This window comes from Rhea pennata, chromosome 18 (genome assembly GCF_028389875.1).
Source record: "Rhea pennata isolate bPtePen1 chromosome 18, bPtePen1.pri, whole genome shotgun sequence".
Classification (NCBI taxonomy): Eukaryota; Metazoa; Chordata; class Aves; order Rheiformes; family Rheidae; genus Rhea; species Rhea pennata.
This window is the reverse complement of record NC_084680.1, coordinates 11,066,692-11,090,538: the sequence shown is the minus strand read 5'-3', so window position 1 is coordinate 11,090,538 and position 23,847 is coordinate 11,066,692. Positions and strand designations below refer to the sequence as shown.

The following is a 23,847-nucleotide window of genomic DNA, read 5'->3' as shown; positions in this document are numbered from 1 at the left end:
TCCTTTTAAATTGCTGCACAGATCCTAGCCACCGTAAATAGGAGAGCCTTGCAAGGGACTCTGTTCAGCCCTCAGCTAAAGGTACTGAATGCAAGAGGCCTTTATCCAAAGACCTTCAATGTATGTTCCCACTTCTTCATAAGATGTTTTCCTCCCTGAGGAAACTCAAAAGCAGTTTCTTCCATTAAAATATAAGGCTGCTGATAAACAGAGGCACTAAAGCTGTTTAAGGAATCAAGACCATAGACCCACCATAGACCCTAATGAATAACAGATCAACCAGAGAGACTTACACTCCTGGATACAAACAGCCACCCCCACAATAATAATCCCTGTATTAGTCAAGATCCCTGATGGTAATCTTAATTTTGTTGACTATCTGGTATTTAGTGGGAGAGAGAGTACAAAAAACAAAGCCAAACACAGCTGGCAATAACTTATAGGGGGGAGAAAGTGCTCTCTGTTGCTGGTTTACTATGGCTTCAGTATATCAGATTCCATAAGGCCCATTCACTATGAATATGATGTCAGTATCTAAATTTTTTTTAACAGAGAACAGCCAAAAGAACTATAAGAAATCTTCCACTTCTGTAGCCTTTCACCTCTTTCAGCCAATCTGCTAGATCTCATCTCTTAGGCAAAGCCTCACACTACAGAAGCAACCCACCTCCCTCCTAAAAGTACCTTGCAGCCACCCTGCATCTCTCGCCTCTGTGGACGTGCTGCCACGCCTGTGCAGGCCAGACTTTGGAAGGCGCCTCTTTTCCAGAGCACATGGTCAAGGTCCATCCCTCCAGGTCTGACCAAGGCTGCTCCTGGCACTCTGGGCTGGAGACCTGCCAGGGGTTGGGGTCAGCCCCTTCCTCCAAACATCTACTGACTGCTAATACATTGGATTTCTCCTCCACTTCAAAGATCTCCCTCACGTAATCCCCGCATCAGAAGATCAGCCAGCACTGCCTGAGTGCACTTGTAGAGCTATGAAGATCCCATCTGTCACACTTTTAATAATTGGCTGATCATTATGAATTCATTTGGTATTCGTTGTGATAATGTTAATCAAGATGAATTAATAGAGTCCTCATACTGTATGTGCTCCCTGGGGAATTCTACCACTATTTAGAAACTAATTAATGGACCTATAATTTTAGTGGTGCTGCCCATGTAATCACTGTTAATGGTAGGCATGAAGCAGTAACCTGATGCTACACAGGATGTCAGAGTAGTCAAGCCAATAGGAAGGAGATGAGAAGACTCCCAAATCATCATAAGTGATGGCTAAGTAAATCCCAGCTCCAGATGGTTTCCTTCTTCTTCAAACCGATTTTACTGTACACTGGATTCTGTCCATAGTCCTAACTCAGGGCTGAAACATTGCTGCCCCTGATTCTGTGCACAAATGCTGAGCTGGGCTGACTTCCTCAAGGCTCAATTTATTGAAACACAAGACTTGGTTCCTTGTGCTCTTTTTAAGTGCAAGCGAGCTCTTTGGTCCTCCTGGCTGGGCAGTCATTTTTCTCCATGCAATTGTCCTGCATGCACTGAGTTCCCAAGCAGGCCTTAGCCTGCTCTGCCCCTTGCATGCATCAGTTTGTTCATTCCCTAGAGTTTGCCAATGGACCCATCTTCCACACACTCTTCTTCCTGATCGCATTTGGGTGAGGGTCACCACATTTGAATGTCTGCTCTCCTTTCAGCTAGGAGAAGGGCACCACGCACAATCAGGCGCCCCTTCCACATGTTTCTCCCATCCTCAGAGAGCTAAGGCTGCATGTCCTCAGCCCTCATCACCACGATACTATCCTAGAGAGAGAAAAAAACAGGCACAGTTCTTCTGATGTTACGGTTGTCAGGTCTCTTCGCAAGTATCTTTCCCTCACTTTGGCTCACTGAGTTCTGTCTCCATCACTGGTAATTCCTGTCAAGTTCTTAAGTCTTGCTCAGCTCCGTCCTTCCACCTCCTCCTTGGCCAGGCACAGCTGGGGAGATATTTCCAAAGAGTCACCTCAGAGATGGCGTGCCCTGCCTCTAGGATGCCACTACCCTTGACCTTTCCTACAGCAGTTTATCAGACTTTCTCCACTCTCTGTTCTCCCTGATGCCTACAGATTTAACGCATTATTGCTGATGTTACTTTTCTTACAAATGTCAGCTAAAATTTCCAAGGGCCTGAAAGAAAAGGAGGCCTCTGCTCCTGATGAAAGGCTCTGAATGCAATGCCAGCCTTGTGCAGGAAAGTAGAGTAAATAAATGCTCTACATCAATATAGACCTGTATTTTTCCTCCGAAACATGCTGCTGCTGAACACACAGGAGATTTCTTGGCTTCCTGTTAGTCACTTGAATCTCTCAATAAAACTATTCAGTGAGTACAAGCTGAAGAGCTGTGACCTCTCTCCAACTAGCAACTCCTTATCCAGTGCAAAATCCCGTATCTCTCAGTTCCCCCTAATGCTATGTGACAGCGCTCTGTTGGCAGCAGTGCTGCAGCTGGGCCTCTCCCCAGACTGCATCTTTCACAGCTTTTCCAAGACATGGCAGCTCTGCGACACAGCTTGTGACTGTGACTCCACAGGTTTCTTGAGAGGGGAGGCACGGCTTGGGCGAGCGCATGAGCGGGTTAGGGAGGATGGGATGCTGGTGCAAAGGGGCGCCTTGCCGACAGCTGCCTCCCAGTGGTACCTACTGCCCGCAAAGAGCGACTGTGCCAGCAGAGAAAGCAGATTGCGCAGTCTTGCCTGCTCCCAAAACAGTCTGGTGCAGAGTCTAGATCGCCAAATGCTTTTGCTGAATCACTTTCTCTTGCCTCTGCTAAGATGGAGTTGAGCAGAAGCCACTGTGTTTTAGACCCAATCCTGGCAGCATGCCACGACCCAGGATGGCTCCTGCACAGCGGTGCTCTTTGCTGGAGATTAGACTTTCCTCCCTCCATTTCCTCCTTCTCCTGCATGTTCCCTGCTGGCTTCTGAATGGATCGTGGCTCTGCCCATCGCCATCCCAGCAGAACATCCTCCTGGGAGCCAGGGTTATAGCAGGACGTGGTATGGGAGATGGTCACTAGCACCCCCAGCTCTACCCAGTGGTGTATCTCAGATATACCAGCTGTACATTTTTGTTTCTGATGAAGGCAACAAATTTTCATCTCTTCCACTCACTTGAACCACATGCTCTCTCAAACAAGGTTTCTGCTACAGCCCCACCTGGCAGAGCCACTTCTTCATGTGCGGCCCATCACCTCCGGTCTCAGAAAGCTTCATTTCCAAGCACCAAAGGGTTAAACTTTGCAAGGCCACGGAGATCCCTTTGGAAACCCGGTGCTCGCTCGGCCACACCAGCTGCCCTTTCGGTCGCTCGCCGCTGGAATCTCCCAGCATCGCGAGCAGAGGCTTTGACATTTGAAGAATCTGCATGTTGTGGGTCCTTAGGTAACCCCGTAAATCGAGCGTGTCAGGATTTGTTAAACACTAGACACAGCTCCAGCACTGCCCTATTTAATCAGTGCTCCAGACAAGACTAACTGCTCTCCAAAGAGACACATTCTGGAGCTCTGCTCTCTGCAACCAAAGTGACTCCGCAGCACTGAAGGAAGGGGTTTATTGCCAGCCAGAGAAGCAAATATGGCTCTGAAGACGTAAGGTGAGAAGGTATCAGAGAACTGAGTAGGACCAAGGGATCATTTTCACATCGTGTCTGTTAAAAGCCTATTCTGCCAGCAGTTTAAAAGAGACACAGTCAGCATTTAAAAAGAGCGTTTAAAAGAGGCACTGCCGGGGAGTTTAGAACCTAAATTTAAATTCCAGTAAGGGCAGGGATATCTTTTTATGAGACTAAACTTCTGTTTTTCTCCCAATAGGAAAAAAAATCCTGTATTGCTACTGCTAGAGAACGCCACTGAGTTAAGAGCAACCTGATGCTCTGAGCCAGTGCCCGAGGAACAGGCTCTGGCGAAAGGAAGGTAACTCTCTGTTTCTTCGCCCATGCTGAGCGAGGTGTAAAATACAAATGGGAGTGCAGCTGGGAAACACACACGTCTCATCTTCTCCCTCGCAGCACTTGGATTAGTAACTAGCATATTAAACACAAGATCTTTATCTTGACAATGTCCCCTTATCAACGCTGGTTTTCCAGGATTCAACATCCTGTGTTGCATGGAAAAAGAAAGGCCAAGCCAGGTGGCAGCATTTGTCACCTGAAATACATTTCACCCTGAAAGCCTTTTACTGTAACTGTTATACCCAAGCTCACCTCTTTCCGAAGGGGCTCTACAGGGAAAGGAAAAAAACTTCTCTCCTATTACTGCTCCTGGTCTTATTTAACCCCTTCTGAATACGACCCCGGACTTGGAGGCTTTCTTGTCCCAGATACACAGACAGGCTGATCCGGTGCCTTGTGGAAACGTCGCTCCTGCCAGTGCGACTGGGACAGGCCACTGCTGTCTTTCTGTGCCAGCACATTACACCTCCCTGCACAGGGGTACGAGACAGCGGATTAGGACACACTGGGGAAAGCTTTGGCCCTGCCAAACCAACAGCTACATTCCCATCACCTCCAGTGAGGTCAGGAACCCAGTATTTGTCATCGCCGTTCCAAACATGTGGCAGCCAAATCAAAAAGGGTGTGAAATGGAGAATGCGAGCTCCAGGTCAGCAAGTGATCTACAGAGCGCTACTCGGTTTCAATGCACCCGGGCGGCTCTCGTGAGCTGCGCCGGGCAGCTGCTCAGTGTCTCTGCGCACCGGTAACGATGGATGCTTGCTTACTAGCATGTAACCATCCACCACTCTGGCACTGCTTTGGGACTTACCACTATTTGGAGCTAAGAGGTCACGGCTGTGGCGCAAAGGCAAAGTATGAGAAACCCGTGCTCAGGTCAGTCCACTGCTCTCTTTGCCTTACCTTCTCGCTTCATTCCCATTGCAAGACACTTCTGATACCGGCAGTACTGGCACCGGTTCCGCTGGCGCTTGTCAATCAAGCAGTCCTTGTTGTCACGGCACGTGTAGGTCAGGTCTTTCCTCACTGTGCGCTTGAAGAAGCCTTTGCAGCCCTCGCAGCTATAAACTCCATAATGTTTACCTGCAGGGGGGATGCGAAGGGTTATGCGAAGGACTCACCAAGCGTCCAGGGCACCCCCAGGTCCCCATTTTGCTCTCCCTCCCCACCAAGACCTTTCAGTCTTCCCAAGGCCTTTCATAGCAGTGCTTGGGAGAAGCAGACGTTTCTTGAACCAGTGAGCATGTGTTAAAGAGCAGTGGCTTTGTCTTGACATTCATAAAATCAGGAGGCCCTATCTGGACTATTTACACCTTGATCTAGAAAAAGCCCTCACCGCTCCTTAGCCATAGGTAAAAGGATACACAACACTGCAGTGAAACGTGGGGTATCATGGAGCACCTCCCTTTACTCCTCATGACCTGTCTGAACTCACCCTGTCACAAATCAAGAGTCAGCTTGCTTTCCATCACACACCTACCCCTGTTCCTCCTTTTCCAGTCATGTGAGCCTGACAGGAGGCAGGAGGTGTCCTTAAGGACCTCAAAAACTAGATGACCAGAGCACTTACGGAGTGGAAAGCTTTTAAAATAGCATGAGAATACAGGGAAATAGCACATCTTTATCTCCCAAGAGTGCAATGACTCTATGTGAAGCACATCTTTTTATCTGGTGCTATATGACGAGACCAGCTATGGATCAAAGGATAGGGTAGACAGAGGGACACCGAACTAGCTACACTACTTAGAATAAAACCCTGTTAGGCATAGATCTTGGGTATTTGCTATACTGAGGACAAGGCAAACTCTCTTGCTAAATTCAGGATATGATGAAGAAACGAGACCTGAGTCAGACACATTTCCCTTAGCTCTTGTCAGAATCTACCTCCAAGATCAGACAGGCTAGAGGATGCTTTTCTTTAAGGGGTCTTTTCTCCCCCCTCTCTGCACTCACCTAGGGAGTCTGCACACAGATACAGTCCAAAATAAAACAGGCCACCAGCCCTGCTGCTGCAAGCCATTTTCTGAGCTAGGCAGTGAGTCTTACCTGAAGATCTGTCCCCGCAGATGGCACATATGTGCTTGGTGAAGGAGGCCATAGTTCCTGAGGGATGTGCTGGCACTTTGAGGACCCCATTGAGTCCCAAGGGTGGTTTAATGTCTTCTGAGCTACTGACGGGGTTCATGGGTGAATTGAGCTATTGAGACAAGAGCACAGTGGGCAGCGGTCACAGGGGAGAATGCAGTCACAACACACCTGGGACATGCACCCAGGACATGCACCCAACCTCCTCCCGTTCACACTCAGTCAAGCTCAGCCATCTTCACAAGACTCTGAGGATGCTCCCAACAACACATGGAAAAGGGTCCAAGCCACCGCTACAGTGGGCTTGCCTGTGTTCTCAGACATAGGGAGCCAAGAGAGATAGGGAGAGCTACATCTCAGGGCTCCCAAATCTGCTACACTTAGCACTTCCCATGCAAGCATCCTGCTAATGCTGACACCCCACTTCACAGTCCAATCCCATCCTGGCTTGCAGCCTCCTCTGCTACTCTTGGCCTTGGCTCTATACCCTGATTGTGTCCAAACCCATGGAAATTACTTCTCATGAGGCCAAGCACAGCTTAAAACTCATAATGTCCATAATATTGAACCAAGATGAGGATTCGGGCCTATGACTCCAGAGGTGAAAGGCCTGAGTGCTCATCTGCTGCCCTGGTGTAAAAGCAAGTATGATGCTCTGAGATGCTGCCAGCGAGCAGAGCTGGGCACTGTGTCTGGGCACCAGTATGACACCAGACCTCCCTCCAATCCAGTCACAGCCCCAGATGGAAGGAATGAGGGTCAGCCCATCCCTTGTACATCTCCAAGAGAGCCACAAAGAGCTGACACCACTGCCTAATCAGCCAGCCCCATAAACGATGTTCCTGGATGATTTAATGGGAAGGCAAATTCCTCCTGCACTGCCAGACTTCCGCCCACCTCCACAGGAGAGCCCTTATCTAAACGCACTCAGAAGACTTCCCTGCTTCACGCCACCTGGGGATGCGGAGCAGAGAAGATGATTTGCAGTGATGATTCGTGGGAGAGCTGCTGGCTGAGAGCAAGAGCTTGCAAGGATGATGAAGGCCAGGACACTAGCGCTTTAGCTCAACAATTTATATATATCCTTTTAGCATTATCTCTCCAAAGGAAAGCTTCACAGCAAATAAATAGATCCCAGATGCAACAGGGCCTGGCTTTCCAGAACTGGCTTGTGTGGGACACTTCCCTGCAATTTATGGCCTTCCAGCAGCCTCTCTACACATCTCTCTTTCCTACCCTGTTGAGCACATGGTTCCCAACAGAGTCAGTGAAGAGAGCAGAGCAACTGCTGTTAAAGAAGCACTTAGACCAAGGGTTCTGGCGTAGCTGCATAGCTCTGGTATTTGAATGAACAATTCCCGAGCCTGAGTTTATTTTCACATTGCCCCTATGCAGCAGGGCAGGACTATTTTATCCTGCAGTGTACAGAGAGAAACTGAGGCATGGAGAGATTTAAGATTGCTACACCTTGACAGCAGAAACAAGCTCACACCAGCCTGGGTTGCTGGGGCCAGACTGATCTAAGCTATCTCTGCTATCTCTGCCTCTACCCACCATCTACACAACCCTAAATAACCCCACCAAGGCATGGAGGAAAGGTGCAGGAGAGGACAGAAAATAGCCCCAGCTTCTAAGTTACAGGCTGGAGTCCTTATCTCTGTGGCCCTCCTCCTCCTCATGATCTCAGTGGTTATTTGCAACAGTCATCCAGAAGTTATAAAACATTTTGTGCAAATTATCAACAGAGAGACCGAACTTCACATTGCTCCACACTGCTGTCACGATGCGCTCACAAAACCAGCAGCCTCTGTGATGCACAAACATGCCAGACCCGGTCCCAAATTCCCTCCACGCACACATTTGTCCAGCAGGTCACATCCTTTTTCTGCATTGCTGCAAACGGTTCTGGCACCAGCCATGCCTGCAGGATCTGTGCAGCCAGCAACAGTGTGGGGGCACGAGTCGGAGGAGTCCCTGTGAGAGAGGCCAGGGAAACTGGAGGTTCCCCCTTATCAGGCTGCCTGCCCCACACGGGCTGTGCTGCCTAGCTCCACAGCTCAGTCCCCACACCAAGGCGCAGATGGTCCTGCAGATTGTGTCCGCACAATTAGGAGGCATCTCCCAAGGTTGCAGGACAGTGGTAAGAGGAACCAGACAACTGAGGACTTAAAGCAATACTCCTTGCCTTGCCTGCAACACTCTACCTCATCGAGGTTGTTTCAGGGCTGGCCACACGGCAAACAAGTCTTTCATAATGAGCCTTTCAATCCAGCAACCAAAGGTTTAACACGCTCTCAGGGCTGGATGGGGAAGTCTGGCCTGCTCAGCTCAGCGCCAGTGATGAACGGTGAGGCTTCTCATCCAGGGGAGCAACCTGCCAAGGACTGCAGTAGCTTCTCCCCCCCCCCCCCCCCCCCGCCAAGTTCCGAATCCAGGTTGCATATGCGGAATTCATGCTTTGGTTTGTTGTGCTTCTCTTCCCTAATAGAGACACGCAGCAATTGGACTTGTCACAAATTAATTCAGGGAAGTCCCAGAGCTTGTGGTATGTCAATTAGAGGAGCGCAGCACTTCCTCTGATTGTGAAGTCTCCAAGCTGGTGGGGAATATGTGGCAGGCATATGACTAATAACTGCAGAACTGAGCAAGGCAAATCCACCCTGGAGAAATATGATGGATCTACCTCCCTCTTCTACCCTACAGCTAATGAAATCAAAGGTAGCTGGGACTTGGAGCTCGCTGAGGAATATGCTCCTGGGTTTTACTGGTGTGAGTGGCGTTCAGCTACCCTGTGCTAACGAGGCAGGTGTGATGAGCAGATACGCAGGTGGGAGCCTCTCTCTTCGGGATTTGTCACAAAATCAGTGAGAAAGACATGAATTTCTCCTTGCTCTGTCAAGACCAAGACAAGACCTAAGTCCTGCTGGTGGGGCCACAGCTCTGTGCAACTCTGAGAGCAGCAGCCGGGGCCGCAGGCTCTGCAAAGTCAGCAGTCCCTTCTGGGGAGCATGCAGCAGTGCTCAGCTCTCCCCCATGGGACAGCAACGCTGCTTGTACACACTGCCTCGTCCCTTTGACTTTTGGCCCTTTTCCCCTCTAAGGATCAGACCCTTCTGCCTGCTCAGATGCCAAGGTTTTTGAGGGAACCTCCTCTTTCACTTTAAAGTCCTTGCAGCCAGTCTGCATGCTCCACTAAGGTCAGCTTCACACAGGATGTCTGGCCCTCACGCTCCCTCCTTGAAAATCTCCAGAGACAGGATGAGGCATCTCAGACCCCTCCAAGGATTTGGTGTTACTGACGCTAGTAATTTGCTTCACTGCATTTTGGGGGAAATGGAGCCACTGGCCAGTTGCAGCTGATGGCTATTGCTCATATCTTGTTGTGTCACCTGTCCCGTCCGAGCACAGAGCAGGGCAGCTGCCTGATGGAGATAAGCCCCTTCGCCACCACTTCCCCAGCACCAGCAGCCCGTGGCTATTGCAAGCCTATGGGGAGCAGCCCTCCAACGTGGCACAGTGAGGCTGGGCGAGCACCGTGCTCTCCAGCCTCGCCTTTGCGCCAGCCCACGGGGAACGGGGGTCCTGATGCCGCCCCTCCGCAGCCCTGTGAATCAGCAGGATGCCCCGTTGGGAGCTGAGTCAGCTCCCGCGACTGGGAGAACTCCTCAGTTCCCCTTCCAGCGCTGGCCCGAAACCTCAGCAAAGGCGCCACGTGCACCCCAGGGTTCCCACACTCCCTCCTGGCGCCTGCCTCGCGCCTTCCTCTTGGGTCTGACGGCTGCAGAGCAAAGCTCGCGGCGCGCGCACCCGGGCAGGAGGCTGTGGGAAAGGCAGCCTGGCAGCCCGGCTCGCGCCTCCGCGCCGCTCGCCGCTCAGCGCTTCTGCTTTTGCTGCAGACAACCCCCGGCTCAGCAAGTAAGAAAACGGCGGGTTGGAAGGAGGAGGAACTGGGCGCTCCACTTCCCCGGCGACGCACAGCGGCGCGTCCCAGCAGTTGGATCGCTGCCCGAGCACCACCACGACTCTGCGGCTCCTTTCCACCTCCTTTTTAGTTCATTGCTCCTGGGGACCAAACCACGTCTTTCTGGCCTCCCGGCAACTAGCGCTTTACTTCTCCTCCCACCCCAAGGAAAACAGCCTTCACTGATCCCCTAGATATCCTTAAAAAGAGCACTGTCTAGAGGCACAGCGCAGCTCTGGGAAAGCAGTCACAGCCTAATTCTGCATCTGATCTCTCCCCACTCGCCCCAGGCGCCTCCAGAGCTGCTGTCAGAGATGCCTGGGGGCGTCTGCCACAGGCGGCCGCTGCTGTAATTTTGCAGCTGGGTCCTGCGAATAGCACTGAAATGAGCAGAAGCGAGAAAGAAATACCCAAAATGTAAAATCCCTCCCTCTCCCTCCTTTTCATCTCTTACTGAAAATCCATTCCCCCCCCCACCTCCAGAAACTTTAGGTAAGAGGGTTTAAATATGTTTAAATCCTTTAGGTAAGAGGGTTTAAAACAGAGGAAACATCAGAGCTCCTAGGTGCAACCTCCTGGCCAGGCCAAGACTTTGCTCACCCACTGAGCACTGAAATCCTGCTCTCGACGAAGGCAAACTGCCCGGCACGCCGCTGCTTTTAGCCAGCTCCTCTCCCGCGCACCTCACCCTGCCCGCCCGGCTCAGCCCAGCATCATCAGCACACGCCCTGGCTCTCCTGCGGGGGGGCTGCTCACATCCGCCGAGGGAAATCGGAAAGGATTGGAGCTGGGAGCCGACAGCATCCTTAACCCTCCCCGACAGCTCCCTCCCGGCCCGCTGCCGGCAGGAGCCCGGGCTCCGGGGGCTCCGGAGGGGCAGAAGGCGCTCGCGGGGGAGAGGCGCCCGGGGGGGGCTGTCCTCGCCTGGGGAGCGTGGGACTCACCGCCCCGCACACCTCCGGCTCCCCGGGTCCTTCTGCTCTGCTAGGTTTCCGGAGGTAACAAGGCATGGCCTGATGGCAAGTGGCATCTGCCATCTGATTCAAACCACCTTCCATCAGCGCTACCTCCACTCTGCGACGCGGGCCCCACGCTTCATTAACCCCGGCGCGCTGGGGACTGGTACGACGACAAGGGGCTGCGTTCCTGCGCTCCCGCCTGCTGCCCCACCGCTCTGCAAGCTCAGGTAGGCGCCTCTGCCTGCCGCTGGGGCACGGACTTAATGCACTCAGACAGGGGACAGATGGTAGAAGCCATTAGACTGAAAATGTCCTGTCTCCTCTAGGAAAACCACTTAAGACAAGTCCATGAGCAAACGACAAGCGCTTGCACCGTATCGTGAGGGCATGGAGTCGCCGCAGGACCGGATCAGTCGCCGGCGCGAGCTGACCGCGTTCTCAGTTCCCCTTTTTACCCTGTGGCTGACTTTTATTTCGGTTCCTCTGGCCGGTTTGTCCCCAGAACAAACCGCGCCTTGTAATTGGAACTCGGGCTGCATCTCCTCTTCCCCCTTTCTCCTCCTGCTTGTGGCTCACCTCCATGTTGCTTCACATCTCCCCTTTCCACCCTTCTCCCCCATTCCGCCTCCACCAATTTGGCGCTCTCGCTGCTAATTTTGCTCTTGCTGCCAGTTCCCAGGCGTCGTTTCAGTTCTCTCTTCCCCACCCACGAGACAGGCGGCATCCCGTCTACCCCAGCACATCCTGGGGAGAAGGAGCCACCGAACCCAGCCGTGCAGGGCTGGACAAGCCGGGGGGGAGGCCGGTTCCCAGCAGATCAACGGGGTCATAAACTGGGGGACTTGATTCAGCACGGGAGAAGTTTGGTGCAAGGCAAACAAAACTACCTTCGCTCCGCGGCTGGTTTGAGAACGAGCTGAGCTTTTGGGGAAGCCGCGTGGGAACCCCGCGGAGGGCTACTGACAGCGCTGTGCTTAACTCCAGCCCCAGCAGACACAGCACGTCCCTCCCCAGTCGCAGGATAGAAAGACCTGTTATCTCTGGAAATAAATCAGGCCAATATTTAAAAATAAAGGTGCCGGCAGGTGTTTGACTCCCGGCAAGGCCCTGAAATAAATAAACCAGCAGTGAGTGGCAGGTGGTAGCCAATTCCTTAATCTGCCCTTTTACTAAACATATAACGTGCAAGCAGCCAGCAACAGGTGGCAGGGGCTAGCCAGCTCTCCCAGTCCTTGCTATTTTTAAAAAGAGCTTATCTCTTGATAGCTGCAGGGTTTTTTTTTTTTACATAATCTTCAATCAGCAACCAGCAGTCTCTCCTTCCTCGAGGAGCAGTAAGCCCTGCCTGAGGGAGGAGAGGGGCAGCGGCAGGGAAGGGCTGTGCTCGCAGGGCAGGCGAGACCCCGGCGCGCGTCTCGGCGGCTGAGCCCTGGTCCGCGGAGGGGACGCGCCGCTCGTTCCCAGGAGAGCACGGGATTGCTCAGGGAAGCGGCACCGCGTCTAGACAGTCCTAACCTGGCTCCAACTTATCCCAGGGTAAAATCAGCTCGCAGCTGACCCGGAGATAGTCACTGCTCCCCTTTCGCCCTCCACCTGCGAGGCTGGCAGGGCAGGACCGGAGGGGTAAAGCACCGCGAGCTGTCAGACGGCTGCGCCCCAGCTCTGCTCTGCTCCCCTGCAGGTCCTGCTTACCCCACCAAAGGCAGCCCCAAACCCGGCCGCAGCAGCTCTGGCAAGAGGAGCAGGACGTCTCTGGGTCTGCTTCCCAGCCGCGTTTCTGCTCTGCGTCCCCAGGCTGTCCCGGACAGGGCTCGCGCTGCGGCTCCTCCGGCCGGGGGCCGGGCGCGAGGTCCTACAGCTCGAGCTTCTCGCTGCTGCTCTGGCTCGACGCGCTGCCTCGGTCCCAGCAGAGCCGCGGCTGGGCCGGCAGGAAGGGAGCTTGGCCGGCGCGCAGCCATGCGCGAACCCGCCGGGCTCGCCACGGCCAGAACAACGGCAGCGGCACGGTCCAGAACCGGATCTGGGACAGGAACCAGCGGATCTCGGCTTATGCCCCACTAAACGGGAAGCAATTCATTTCCCACGGCCGAGTAGCTTAAACCCCCTAAATCCCCTGCTGCCTTCGCCTTACCTGCGGGCTGCTGGTTCCGAATCCCAGGCTGGGGGTGGAGGGGACGGACATCGAGTGCGGACCCATGGGGGAGCTGATGACGGAGAACGGGGGCCCCATGCCGTTGATGGGAGAGCTCAGGGTGCTGATGGGTGAGTGGAGCTGACCCGGGGAGCCCAGCGAGGAGCCGATGCCGGGCCCGATGGACGGATGGAGGGAAGGGGTAGCCATGGGGCCCCGGCTCGTTGGAGAGTTCAGGGATGTGGAATTGACTTGGTTTGAAAAATCTGTAACAGAGAAAAGAAACACCACAGATTGAAACTCCACTCTAGGACATGCTCTGGCGTATCTCCACACCAAGCCCTGACGAGCCCACCCACCTGTGCTCCCCAACCACTCCCAAAAAGCTGCTTTTCAACCCCCACACCTTTGCTTTCTCCGACAAATTCCTGATACACCCTCCTATTTCAACTCAATCTTTAGAAATCATCTGCTGGAGTACCTACAAAGTCAGTAACACAGGCTAAGAGGCTGAAAGCAATTCCAACTTGGGGGTTCATCCCCACCGCCGCAGCCGTCCTTGCTGCACTGTAATTCGGATTTAACGCAGACGCTCGAGCTGGGCACGCAGTGCCGGGCCAGGCCACGCACGAGACGCACGGGCGGTCGAGCGGCCGCGAGCGAGCTCGTGAAAGGCGGCGCGGCGGCCTCGCGGCTTGCGCTTGCGGCGGGGAGCAGAGCCGGGCCGTGCCGAGGAGGGGGCGGAGGCGAGCAAAGCTGTTTTGGGGGCGACGCTCCGGAGTGCGTCCGTGCATCCGCACGCGCGGTTCGCCCATCTGTGCAGGGCATGGGCGTGCGGTTTGACTCCGCGACGGAGAAGCGAGCGCGTGTGCGGACGTGCGGCTTGCGTCCACAAAGAGGAAAACGCTCGTGTGCTGTACGGGTCCGGCAGAAGACGGAGCTCGGAGGGGAAGGCGGCGGGGCTATTCCGCGCTCCTGCGCAGGCAGGGCCGCGGGGCGCTGAGCTACCAGCCCGCAGCGGGCCGCGCCGTCGGCAGCTTCACGGAGCGGGGTGCTCGTGCGCCGGGCAGGCCCGGAGGGCGCGAGTGCCTCTGCAAGCTGACCCAGCCAAAGGATGCCCGGGTTTCCAGGCCACTTCAGGACTTTGAACCGGAATTCAACTTCGGGAGCTTTCTGCAAGCTCGCGGCTCGCAGGCTGCGTCCGTCCCGCTCCCGAGCGGCTCTGCCGTCCCGGGGGAGCGGGAGGAGGGGAGCGGGAAGGGGCGTTTTAAAAATAGACACCAATTCTCCGGAGAGGAGACACGGAGCCGTTCCTGGCACGTTTCCTCCTCATCCTGTCACGCTGCTTGCAAAACAATCCCGCGCGAGGAAGAGGCCGGCTCGCGGGCCCTCGGGGCGGCCCGCGCCGAGGAGCGGCCCGGAAGGCGAGGGGGCGGCCGGCGGGCCCCGCGCCCCACGGGCCGCCCGGGTTTTCCCCCCGGGAGCACGGCACCGAGAGCGGGAGGCGCAGAGACGGCCGCGGGCGTCTAGGGGCTGTCCGCCATGCCGCGGGGGGGGGCCTTGCTTTTGGCCCCAAAGGTAATTAAATTCCCGGAAATACCGTCGTTAGTCACCTGCGTGGGGTTCGTGTGTCCCCCCAGGAGCTGTCTGCCAGCCCCACTGTCCCATACGGCATTTTGAGATGGGTTGATACGGTGGCAGAGGAGCAAAGCTTGGTGATCAGCATAACCCCACGACGTCAGGGGAGGGAGCGAAAGCCGAGAACGACCCAAAACATGTCGCGTGCCACGTAGCCACAGGGCCACGGGACTTCGAAGCATCAGTTCGCAGCTTTACACGCCGGAAAAGCGCGCTCCCGGGATGCACGCAGCCAGCCCACCCCCGGGAATCTCCCATCGCGGGCAGGCAGACGCCTCCGGCGCTTTCTGCCCAGCCTCGGAGCACCCAAGGGCTCCGCTCCCCGCACGGCCGGGGGGCCGCGAGCCAGGCCCGGGGGGGCGGCCGCGGCGGCCGGCGCTGGGAGCTCCCGCCGCGGCCCGTAATCCTCCCGCCGCCGGGCCGAGCGGCTCCCGCCGCGCCTGGCAGGCAGCAAGCCTCGGACGCGCTCTCCCAAACTTGTAGACATAACAGGATTACAAACGCTAAGAAAGAGGCTCGTTCCCCGCGGAGATAATGCCTTAAACGAGAGCCAGAAACGGCATCCCCGGGGCAGGGGGCTCGGATGCAAAAACGGAGAAGGGATTACTGCACTCCGAAGCCGACGCCTTGCCAGCTCCCTGTGCCGCGGGTTTCCCGTCCCACCGGCACGCACCCGGAGCAGCACCTGCGGGGAGGCTGGCACGGGCTCTCCGCAGCTCGAGGCAGCGGAAATTCCGGCATTCGGGAAGCACCAAAGGAGCGTTGGTGCCTGCAGTGCCAGGGGCCCGGCCCCCGTCTCCGCCGGACACGGCTCGGGGCGAGGGGGGTCGGGTCCCTGGAGGGCTGGCCTCACGTTGGGTCTTGCAGGATGTTGATATAAAATAATCGCCGGCCACCACGTCACCCGTGGCCGAGTGACGTGCGTGCGGCACAACAGGAACCCTAGGAAATTCCTTGAGGCTGCAGGATTTGTTCTTGGGGTTTAGCAGATTAGGACTGTGCTTCCTGGCTCACCGCTTTTTGGTTTCTGGAACAGGTCAGAGGAAGAGTGGGGTCCGGCCAGTCCAGATCCCCAGGCTGCTGGAGGACAAGATCCTACACTGTACCTGTAGCCGCGTGTACCTCGGTATTCCCATCCCGAGGGGTGACACAAGCCACAGGACTGCGCGGGCAGCCAAGGGCAGCTGGCCACCATCAGGTCCTGAGCACGGAGCTGCTCTGCCCGCGCGCGCAGCCCGCTCCTTCCCGACGGCACCGCTCCAGCAGCGCCTCTCCCGTGCCACTGCTCAGCGGCAAGGGGGAAATGTGCGGCAGAACTGGCCTGGCAAGAGCCACAGCAGATCCCCGTGGTCCAAGAGCAGGAAGAAGCACTCAAACAAAGCAAGGCCGAGCCTCCGAGAGCTGCATCGGAAGGTGCGTATCGGTCCTCTTCCCAGTAGGTGTGCGGGGGAAGTAGGCACTTGACCTGATAGCTACAGAAAGGAAGTGAAGGACGGTCTTTTCTCTTAGAACAAGATCCTGAATATTTAAGGCAACTAAGTAGGAAAGGTCATAGGCAGGTTGCTGGCGACCAGCCCGTGCCTACTCCAACACATCACCCAACTAAGCATGAGCTGGGCCCAGCCTGCTGTCCCAGCTCTTCTCCCAGAATAACCATCCCCCTGGGGTAAAACAAGCACCCCGAAGAACGCAGCTCCCCGTTCCCAGGCGCCTGAGCTGGCTCCCTCACCCGTCCTGTGTACATGGTTGCTTTCCAAGCAGACGCATTCCCCGGCACCCACTGAGGAGGAACTGGGTGTGTTTTGCAGGGCTGGTTTGGAGAAAATACTTCAGGCAAAAAAATGGAAAAAAAAAAAAAAAGTGAGAGAAGGGGAGGAGTAACCTTGTGTTGAACAGGATGTCGGGGAGAAATGCGCATCGGCACAGACACGTGTTTGGGTGTGTTTTCATCACAGCCAGCCTGCTCCAAACCCCTTAGCCAAAAGCTCTGAAATCTGAACCAGACCTGAACTCTTTCAAGAGCATCATGACTCAAACCCTGGTTCAAAGCAACCCCTGAAGTTTCCACTCTTTATCCAAGTGTTGCCTTGTCTGCAGTGATGCAAAACGTAGCTATGAAGGAGCACAGCAGTGGGAAATGTTTACAGCTGACAGCTCCAGTAAGATTTCACCCAAACTGTCACTTAACTAAAAGAAAACAAACAAAGAAACTTAAGACAAAACATTCATTTTCCAAGTAGCTCTTCAGAGCTTGATGTCTCTCTGGCCGCAGGTAGCAGCTCTATTTCTGCAGTTGCCGCAGGACACATTTCTATCATTGCAATTTCTTGCTTTCTCCATGTAACAAATATTACCGCAATCTCACCCGGACTTTTGGTATCCTCCCCTGCAGGAGGGTGTTAAAACCCTAAAGTGCTCCAGGGTTGGCAATAAGCCTTCCTGGCCAGGTCAGCACCAGGGGACCTGCTCGAGGATGGACAAGGCTGTTCTTTGTTCAATGACCGGTGTGCAAAGCGATTGAAAGGATTTAAATTCACCCCCATCAGTGTATTGCCCAAGACACAGAACAAGTTCTGCCCCACGGGACAAAGACAGCAAAGGACCTCATGCCAAGAAGTGGTGCAAACTCCAGTGAGGAAAGACTGGACTGAGTTTCTGTACAAATTCAGACGCACAAGTTTCTGCAAAGCTGCCCAGCTGGCACTATCCATCTCTGCTGAATACAAAATATACATAATGTGCAAGTAAGTGGAAAAAAGGCGTTGCACTTTTCTTTTCCTTAACAAGGCATGTACCTTAGACAACTGACTCGATACAGCTGTTGCCAGCCCCCTGGCTCAAGCGGAAATGCTTCCACGGGAAAGATGTGTTTGGGGAGAATCATGACCTAAGGCATCAGGGACGCTGGAGCCATACGCTCAGGGCCAGGGGTCTGCACAACACCTTGAAACCATGGCCTATCTGCCAAAACTCTGCTGCCACTTCTGAAAGACACTTCTCCTCCAGGAAAGTCCTTGTTTTCCCTCCTCTGCAGAGGTTGAGGAGGTGATCCTTCACCATCTCCTGGTACTAAATGCATCAGCCCAGGGGGGAAATGAGGTTCACCTTGCAGGACTCAAATTGCATCTGAGGCCAAAGCAGGGCACACAAATACAGCTGGAGTCACCCCATTCACAAGCCAAGCACAGGATGGCACTGAAGTTAAGGTCTTAAATATCAAGGCTATCCTCTCCCTGGGGTTCAGCTAACTCAGCAGCAATTGCATACTTATAAGGATCAAAATTTGAAGAAGGAGAGGCTGTATTTAAGCAGGAGCTAAGCCACGAAAATACAGAGCATTCGGCCATTCCTCTCTCAGATCCCAGCCCAGCCCGCTCCATGTTCAAGGGTTTTCATTGGGACCCAGCTGGCTCCCCGCAGACCCCAGCCCACTGCCACCCACTGGCTGCTCCAACGGGGCAGCACTGCTAGCTCGCCGCCTGGGACGAGGGGGTTAAGGAAGCAGGATCCCCAGAGTAGGATCCTGACCTGGACATGAGAAATCCACCCTCCTCTCACCCCGCAGGCTGCCTATAGGACCTTGAACATTAAAAGAACTTCAGAAACAAACAAATTCCAAAAAGGAAGGGAAAAAGACGGTCCCAGATTAAGAAAACATCTTTAATATAAACAAATTTAAACAATTAAACACCAAAATTGATGGATACCATTTGGACTGCAGCAGACTAGGGAGGTATTTTTCCAAACCCATTTTCAGTTGAATCAATGTGAGACTATTCATTTTTCTTATGTAGCTTTGCCATTTATAGCAGTTTTGTGTAACTATCTCTTGACCAAAATAAACTCTTTGCCTGTTTCTAAATACAACAAAAAAAAAAAAAATCTCAAAGCATTTCCCCTCCTTGCCGCACCCAAAAATTGCAGCTATTTTCTCTGTATATCCTTTGTTTAAACACAACGACCTCTTATATCTCTTGTAAGATGCCCCATGGCAGCTGAGAGATTGGAAACAAGAGCTGTTCAACAGCTAAACAATTTGCATTGACGCTCTTTTCTTTCTCTAAACTATGAAGCCATGAGCCACAAAATTTGGAAAGGAATTTTCCCAGAGTGAAGAATTTTATGGTAGGGCCACATGATCCATCTGAAGCAGTCGAGTTATGTGGCTTCATGGAGCCATCCTGTGATTTTAGCTTTCCTCCATGGCAAAGCAACACGTTTTGGCTTCAACCATTGCACCAAGCATAGAGACAGCGGGGGCTGAGCTGGCGTCAAGATAAGGAACCTGTTTCTTGTTTTTCTTGCACACCCTGTAACTTATACCATGCCTGTCTTGCAATATCTCTTTTGGGTGACATAATCTCTGTTTCACATGTGGGGAAACTGAGGCATGGACAGGCTTTAGGACAGGTCCACAATGCCCACCCTCAAAGAAACAAGAGGAACAATCCCCAACGAAGCTGCGCCTGCAGCAGCCCTGCTAGCAGACGCACTCAGGCCCGCAGAAGTATGGCGCAGGCTTGTGTGACCTTGACCAAGGTCAGGCAGGAAACTGGAGCCAACGCTGGGAATAGATCCTGGGTATTGCAAGTCCCAGGCTAGCATCTCAACTGCTGAATCAACCTTCCCCATATTTCTTCCTTCTGGCTTCGTGACAGACAGCACTCTTAAACTATTATTAATTTTAAGTAAAGAAAGAAAACATCTTTATGAAACATTTGTCCCTGTTTTCAACCAGCTGCACTATATACTCAGACCAGTGCAAACAAGTACAAAATGTCCCTGCGCAGCCTCACTGGTATTTTCCATCCCCTTGGCAATCTTTGGGCCAAGTGAACAAACACCTTCTTTGGACCGACAAGCTTCAGATGGGGCCGGGAACGGCAGGCTAGACCCTCCCGTGGAGCTGCACGTGCTGAACACGCCACCAGCCCTTGCAATAGTTTCCTATTGCATCTTACTATGCTGTACACTGCGATCTTCAAGTGTGGCTGCTTTTCCTGAGTATGTCTGAAGCATTAGTAGCCTGACACCCAGTAAAAGCTGTTGCTGATACGGTAACATCAATAAAGACTGTGATTTTAACTTTTCTATACCAGCAAAATGCAAAATGCCCCAGAGCAGAAACAATTACAATGGAACAGAGGTATTTTCCCAGTATAGCTCATTTGTACTAGAATAAACTGTACCAGCATAAGCTTTTGCCAGTATAATCTTCATTTATGCTTAAGAGGCTTTTCCAGTAAAACTATAGTGACCTAGCTCTATTGGTAAACATTTTCTAACATATTCAGATAATTTACTCGGAAGCTACGTGGCTCAGCAGTCTGATTATGAGAGAGAGGAAGTTAAAAAACATATCTCAAGTCACAATAGGTTCTGGTACCCATGCTTTTCTGCAGCCAGAGAAGGCTGCAGCCCCCGGGCAAAAATCGCAGCAGCCCGTCAGCGCGAGATCGGAAGGGCTGCCTGGCTCTGCGGTCTCTGTGGCGCAAGCAAGCGTGAGCCCATCTGTTTGCAAGTCCCGCACGCGATTGCGGCTAGCACTGAGCTCCAAGCCTAGAAACAAACACAGATTTGGAAGGCTGCCCACACCTCAGCACTTCCTCTTTTTTTTTTTTTTTTTTTTTTCCTTTTTCCTTCTCAGCACCTCTTCCTCCTTAATCAGAAAGCAGATCAATTCTGGGTATTAAACAGCAGGAAATTCTAAATTTGGGTTGCCACTCCCTTCCTTAATTCAGCCCTCTGCTTTCAGTGCATTGCAGCATTTGGGGCCACATGCGGAGCTGATCAGAACCAGCAGCAGAAGTCAGATTCTCAAAAGTCTCCTCTTCCTCTGTTCTGAAGTATGACTATGATGTTGACTAGGCTCAAAACTCAGCCATATAAATGCGTGGAAATCTGCACGTAGATCCTATGCATTAAGCTTTTAGGACACTGTTCTTTCTTTTGAGGCCTTTTTTGTGGGGGTAGGTTCCTCTAAACATGCTTGCCAGTGAAAATCACTGTCCACTTTCTGCCATTCTCCAAAAGCAGCACTGATGTTTCCTAGCATGCTCTCCACCCAAAGAACCTCCAGCGATGGAGGCTTTCACATGCTGTCCTCTCTCCTTCGTCAATGTAGCCATCACAGCAACACTATGCAACAGCGGCAAAAGCCTGTGCCCAGTGATGTAGCAGCAGGCACGCTCAGAAAGCAACTGGTAGGTGGCAAATCTGGGCAGGGCACGAGAGTGCGACCACAGTTCTCACGTGAAATTTGCCATGGGAACATAGTGACCACAAGAGGTCAGGTCATCACTTTTGTCCCCAATCAAAGACTTGAGTGAAAAGAGAGTGTGTGTACGGCATATTATTTTAAATAGCCTCTGGACTACAACCTTGAGTAAGGCTGTTCTTAATTTATACCAGCATAGCCGAGAACTGAAGCGGCCCTGCGCTCTCTCATCCCTGCTGCTTTTGTAGTTTCTCAGGAGCCCTTAGTAGTCCCATCCTGCAAGGAGACACAGATGTGACTTTCTCAGAGGCAGCATAGTCACTGCCAATTCCAGTCCACCTGCTTTGAAAATCTCTAATCTCCATTTAAACCTTGCAAGAAAAAGAAGCCAACTAAGAATGATATAAAAAGCCCAGAGCATAAAACATACTGCATTTTTAAATCTAACAAAACTCTTCTAAGCTTACTCAGCCATGCAAAGAGATGAGGATGGATCAAGAAATGTCCCTTCCCTTTTCCAATGACCAAGGGTACAGAAGCAGCCCCCAGAGTGGCTAGTGCAGCCTCCTTGCCTGTGGATCAGACAGTGCATGACTCGGGCAGACCTTCCCACCAGCAGAGAATCTGCCTGTTGCAGCGTTTCTGTTATCCCAGAAAAGCACCCAAAGGACCAAAGGACAGGAAGGCTCTTGTGGGCCAAGCACACGAAGCTGCAGCATGGGCAGCACTTTGCCCTGGAGACCCCGAACTGCAAGAGGAGGCAATCGCCTTAAAACCCCACGCAGGCCTCCCCGGGAACAGCCATCTCGAGATGCCACAAGATGCAGCTGCAGGTTACCCACCACTTCGTTCTGAATATTGCTACCACACTCATCCCGCAGCTACGAGCAAAACCGCACAGGAGCACCGCACAGCAGGGCTATCAAGCGTGTTAGCCCTGAGAGTTTTCTTTAAGGCTTCAGCTACTGGAGTCATGCATGAGTTTTCATCAAAAAGTTATTTGAATTTTTTTTTCATTTCTAGACTTGAGTGTAAAGAACAACCTGAAAACATTCCTTTCAGACACTTTTTAAGTCTTAACATGGGAGAGCAAATGTAAACATTACTTTCTACGAGTGTTTAGAAATCAAAACTTGCAATTTCTTTTGGGAACCTGCTTTGTGATTTCAGAGTGTTTCAGCAACCGCACTCAGCACTTTCCCTCGAGAACCACTGCATGATGCTGCTGCAGTTCTAGCTGCTCTGGGTCAGTGAGAAACAGGGTTTCTGCTGCTTTCTGCGCTGGGTGGGTCCCTCCTCCCCAAGAGGTTTCACTTTGACCAAACTAAAACCTCAAAACCACAAAGTTTCTCACCCCAGACTCCTACCTCCCGCCTGCGAGGTAGCCAAAACCCACTGGCAAGGCTGCTCAGCACGGCCTCAGCAAAACTGAACGGGGCGCTGAGGCTTCGAGGCTCTTCCGGGCTCTTCGATCTTTTGCGGTCTCCTTCCAGGAGGGCTTTCCTTGGCTCACGGGAAGCCAGCCTCCGCTCACCCAGCGCTCCTCCGGAGTCCGATCCCCTGCGCGCTGCCCACTGGGCCCCTCACCACACGCACCCTTTATAAATGTTAGATGCTGCCTCCTACCAGCGTTTCACCTTACGGGGTCGGCAATCTGAAGGCCACGGCATGAAATTACAGTGCCCGTGAGGAGCTCTTCCGCCGTAGTGCCGCACTCTAACCTCTCCTTTCCCCCAGCCCAAACGCTGGCTGCCACCAAAGTTCACCAAAACTTGTGCTTTTCTCCTGAAAAGACGAAAAGAAGGAAGCTCAAAAGCATCCCACCACTGGGACATGGGGAACAGTAAACTTTTCAGCACCACTTCTCGGTGTGAGACAGAAGTTTCATCCAGTCTGCCACAGGGTAACGCTGGCACACGTTTGTCCATTAAGCTCCAACACTCGTTCTGCCACTCTATCCTGCTATTTTATTTTCTCTTCTGTCCTCCAAAAACAACTTAGGGATGGGTGGAGCAGCATAGATAAAATTAGACCTCCTAGAGCCAAGGGGAAGGATGACCTTGTGGTTACAGCCCTGGACTTGGACTCACAAGAGCTGGGTGGCATTCTGGCTTCTCTTCTCTGGGCCTTGTCGCTTCTGATGCAACTGTCATGAGTGACTGAGGACTTATCAATGTTCACACTTTTTGCAGTCTGGCCTAAAGCACCCCAGGCTCCCTCTGGGCAATGCTACCTCCTTCCCCACCTCATCATCTCTTAGGGCCTCCAAAAAAGAGCCCAGAGACTCAGACTTCCCTCTACCTCTGAACGCACACTGTAAAGAGGAGGCAGAGACCTCCATGGCATAGCAGCCCTAGCAAGAAGAGCAGTGCACAGATGCGCTGCAGGGTCGCGTGGGCTTGCAGACGTGTGCCTGCAGGAAGAGGCACAGATGTCCCACACTAGGGCTTGCAAAGCATGCTCAGCTCTGCAGTGGGGGCTCGCTTTGCTTTTTTTTCCTGATCAACTCATCCCACCCTCCCAAGAGCCCTCTAAAAGTGCTGCTTGCTCCCGGCTGAGGCCGCTTCATCAGGAAGCTGATGGGGGCTATTCCCATCTCCGAGGGAAAAGGCCTTAAAGAGGAATATTCCAGAAGCAGCTCTCCCCAAGAACTGTCGTGTCACCGGAGGAAACGCTTACAAAAGCCTCTTCCTCCAGCCTCCGCGCCAGCGGAGCTCGAGTGCTCCCCAGCTTCCTGCCCCGCTTCCCCGAGTGCCCCCGCGTCGCGCCGTGGGCACCGGCCGGGCCCCGCTCGCAGCAGGGCTCGCAGGCTACTTCCCTCCCCGGCGCCGCGAGCAAAGGTCCCGTGGTGCAACCCACGCTTG

General features: G+C 53.2%; 1 protein-coding gene across 1 annotated transcript in view; it reads right to left on the bottom strand.

Annotated features, from left to right (window-relative positions):
• RXRA (retinoid X receptor alpha) overlaps window positions 1-23,847 on the bottom strand; it is a 111,208-nt gene that overhangs the window by 31,350 nt on the left and 56,011 nt on the right. The window contains exons 2-4 of the mRNA XM_062590732.1: window positions 13,129-13,394; window positions 6,039-6,189; window positions 4,896-5,075 (exon numbers count right to left, since the gene is read on the bottom strand). Of these exons, the coding sequence (XP_062446716.1) occupies window positions 4,896-5,075; window positions 6,039-6,189; window positions 13,129-13,394 (597 nt within the window). The remainder of the gene's footprint in view (window positions 1-4,895; window positions 5,076-6,038; window positions 6,190-13,128; window positions 13,395-23,847) is intronic.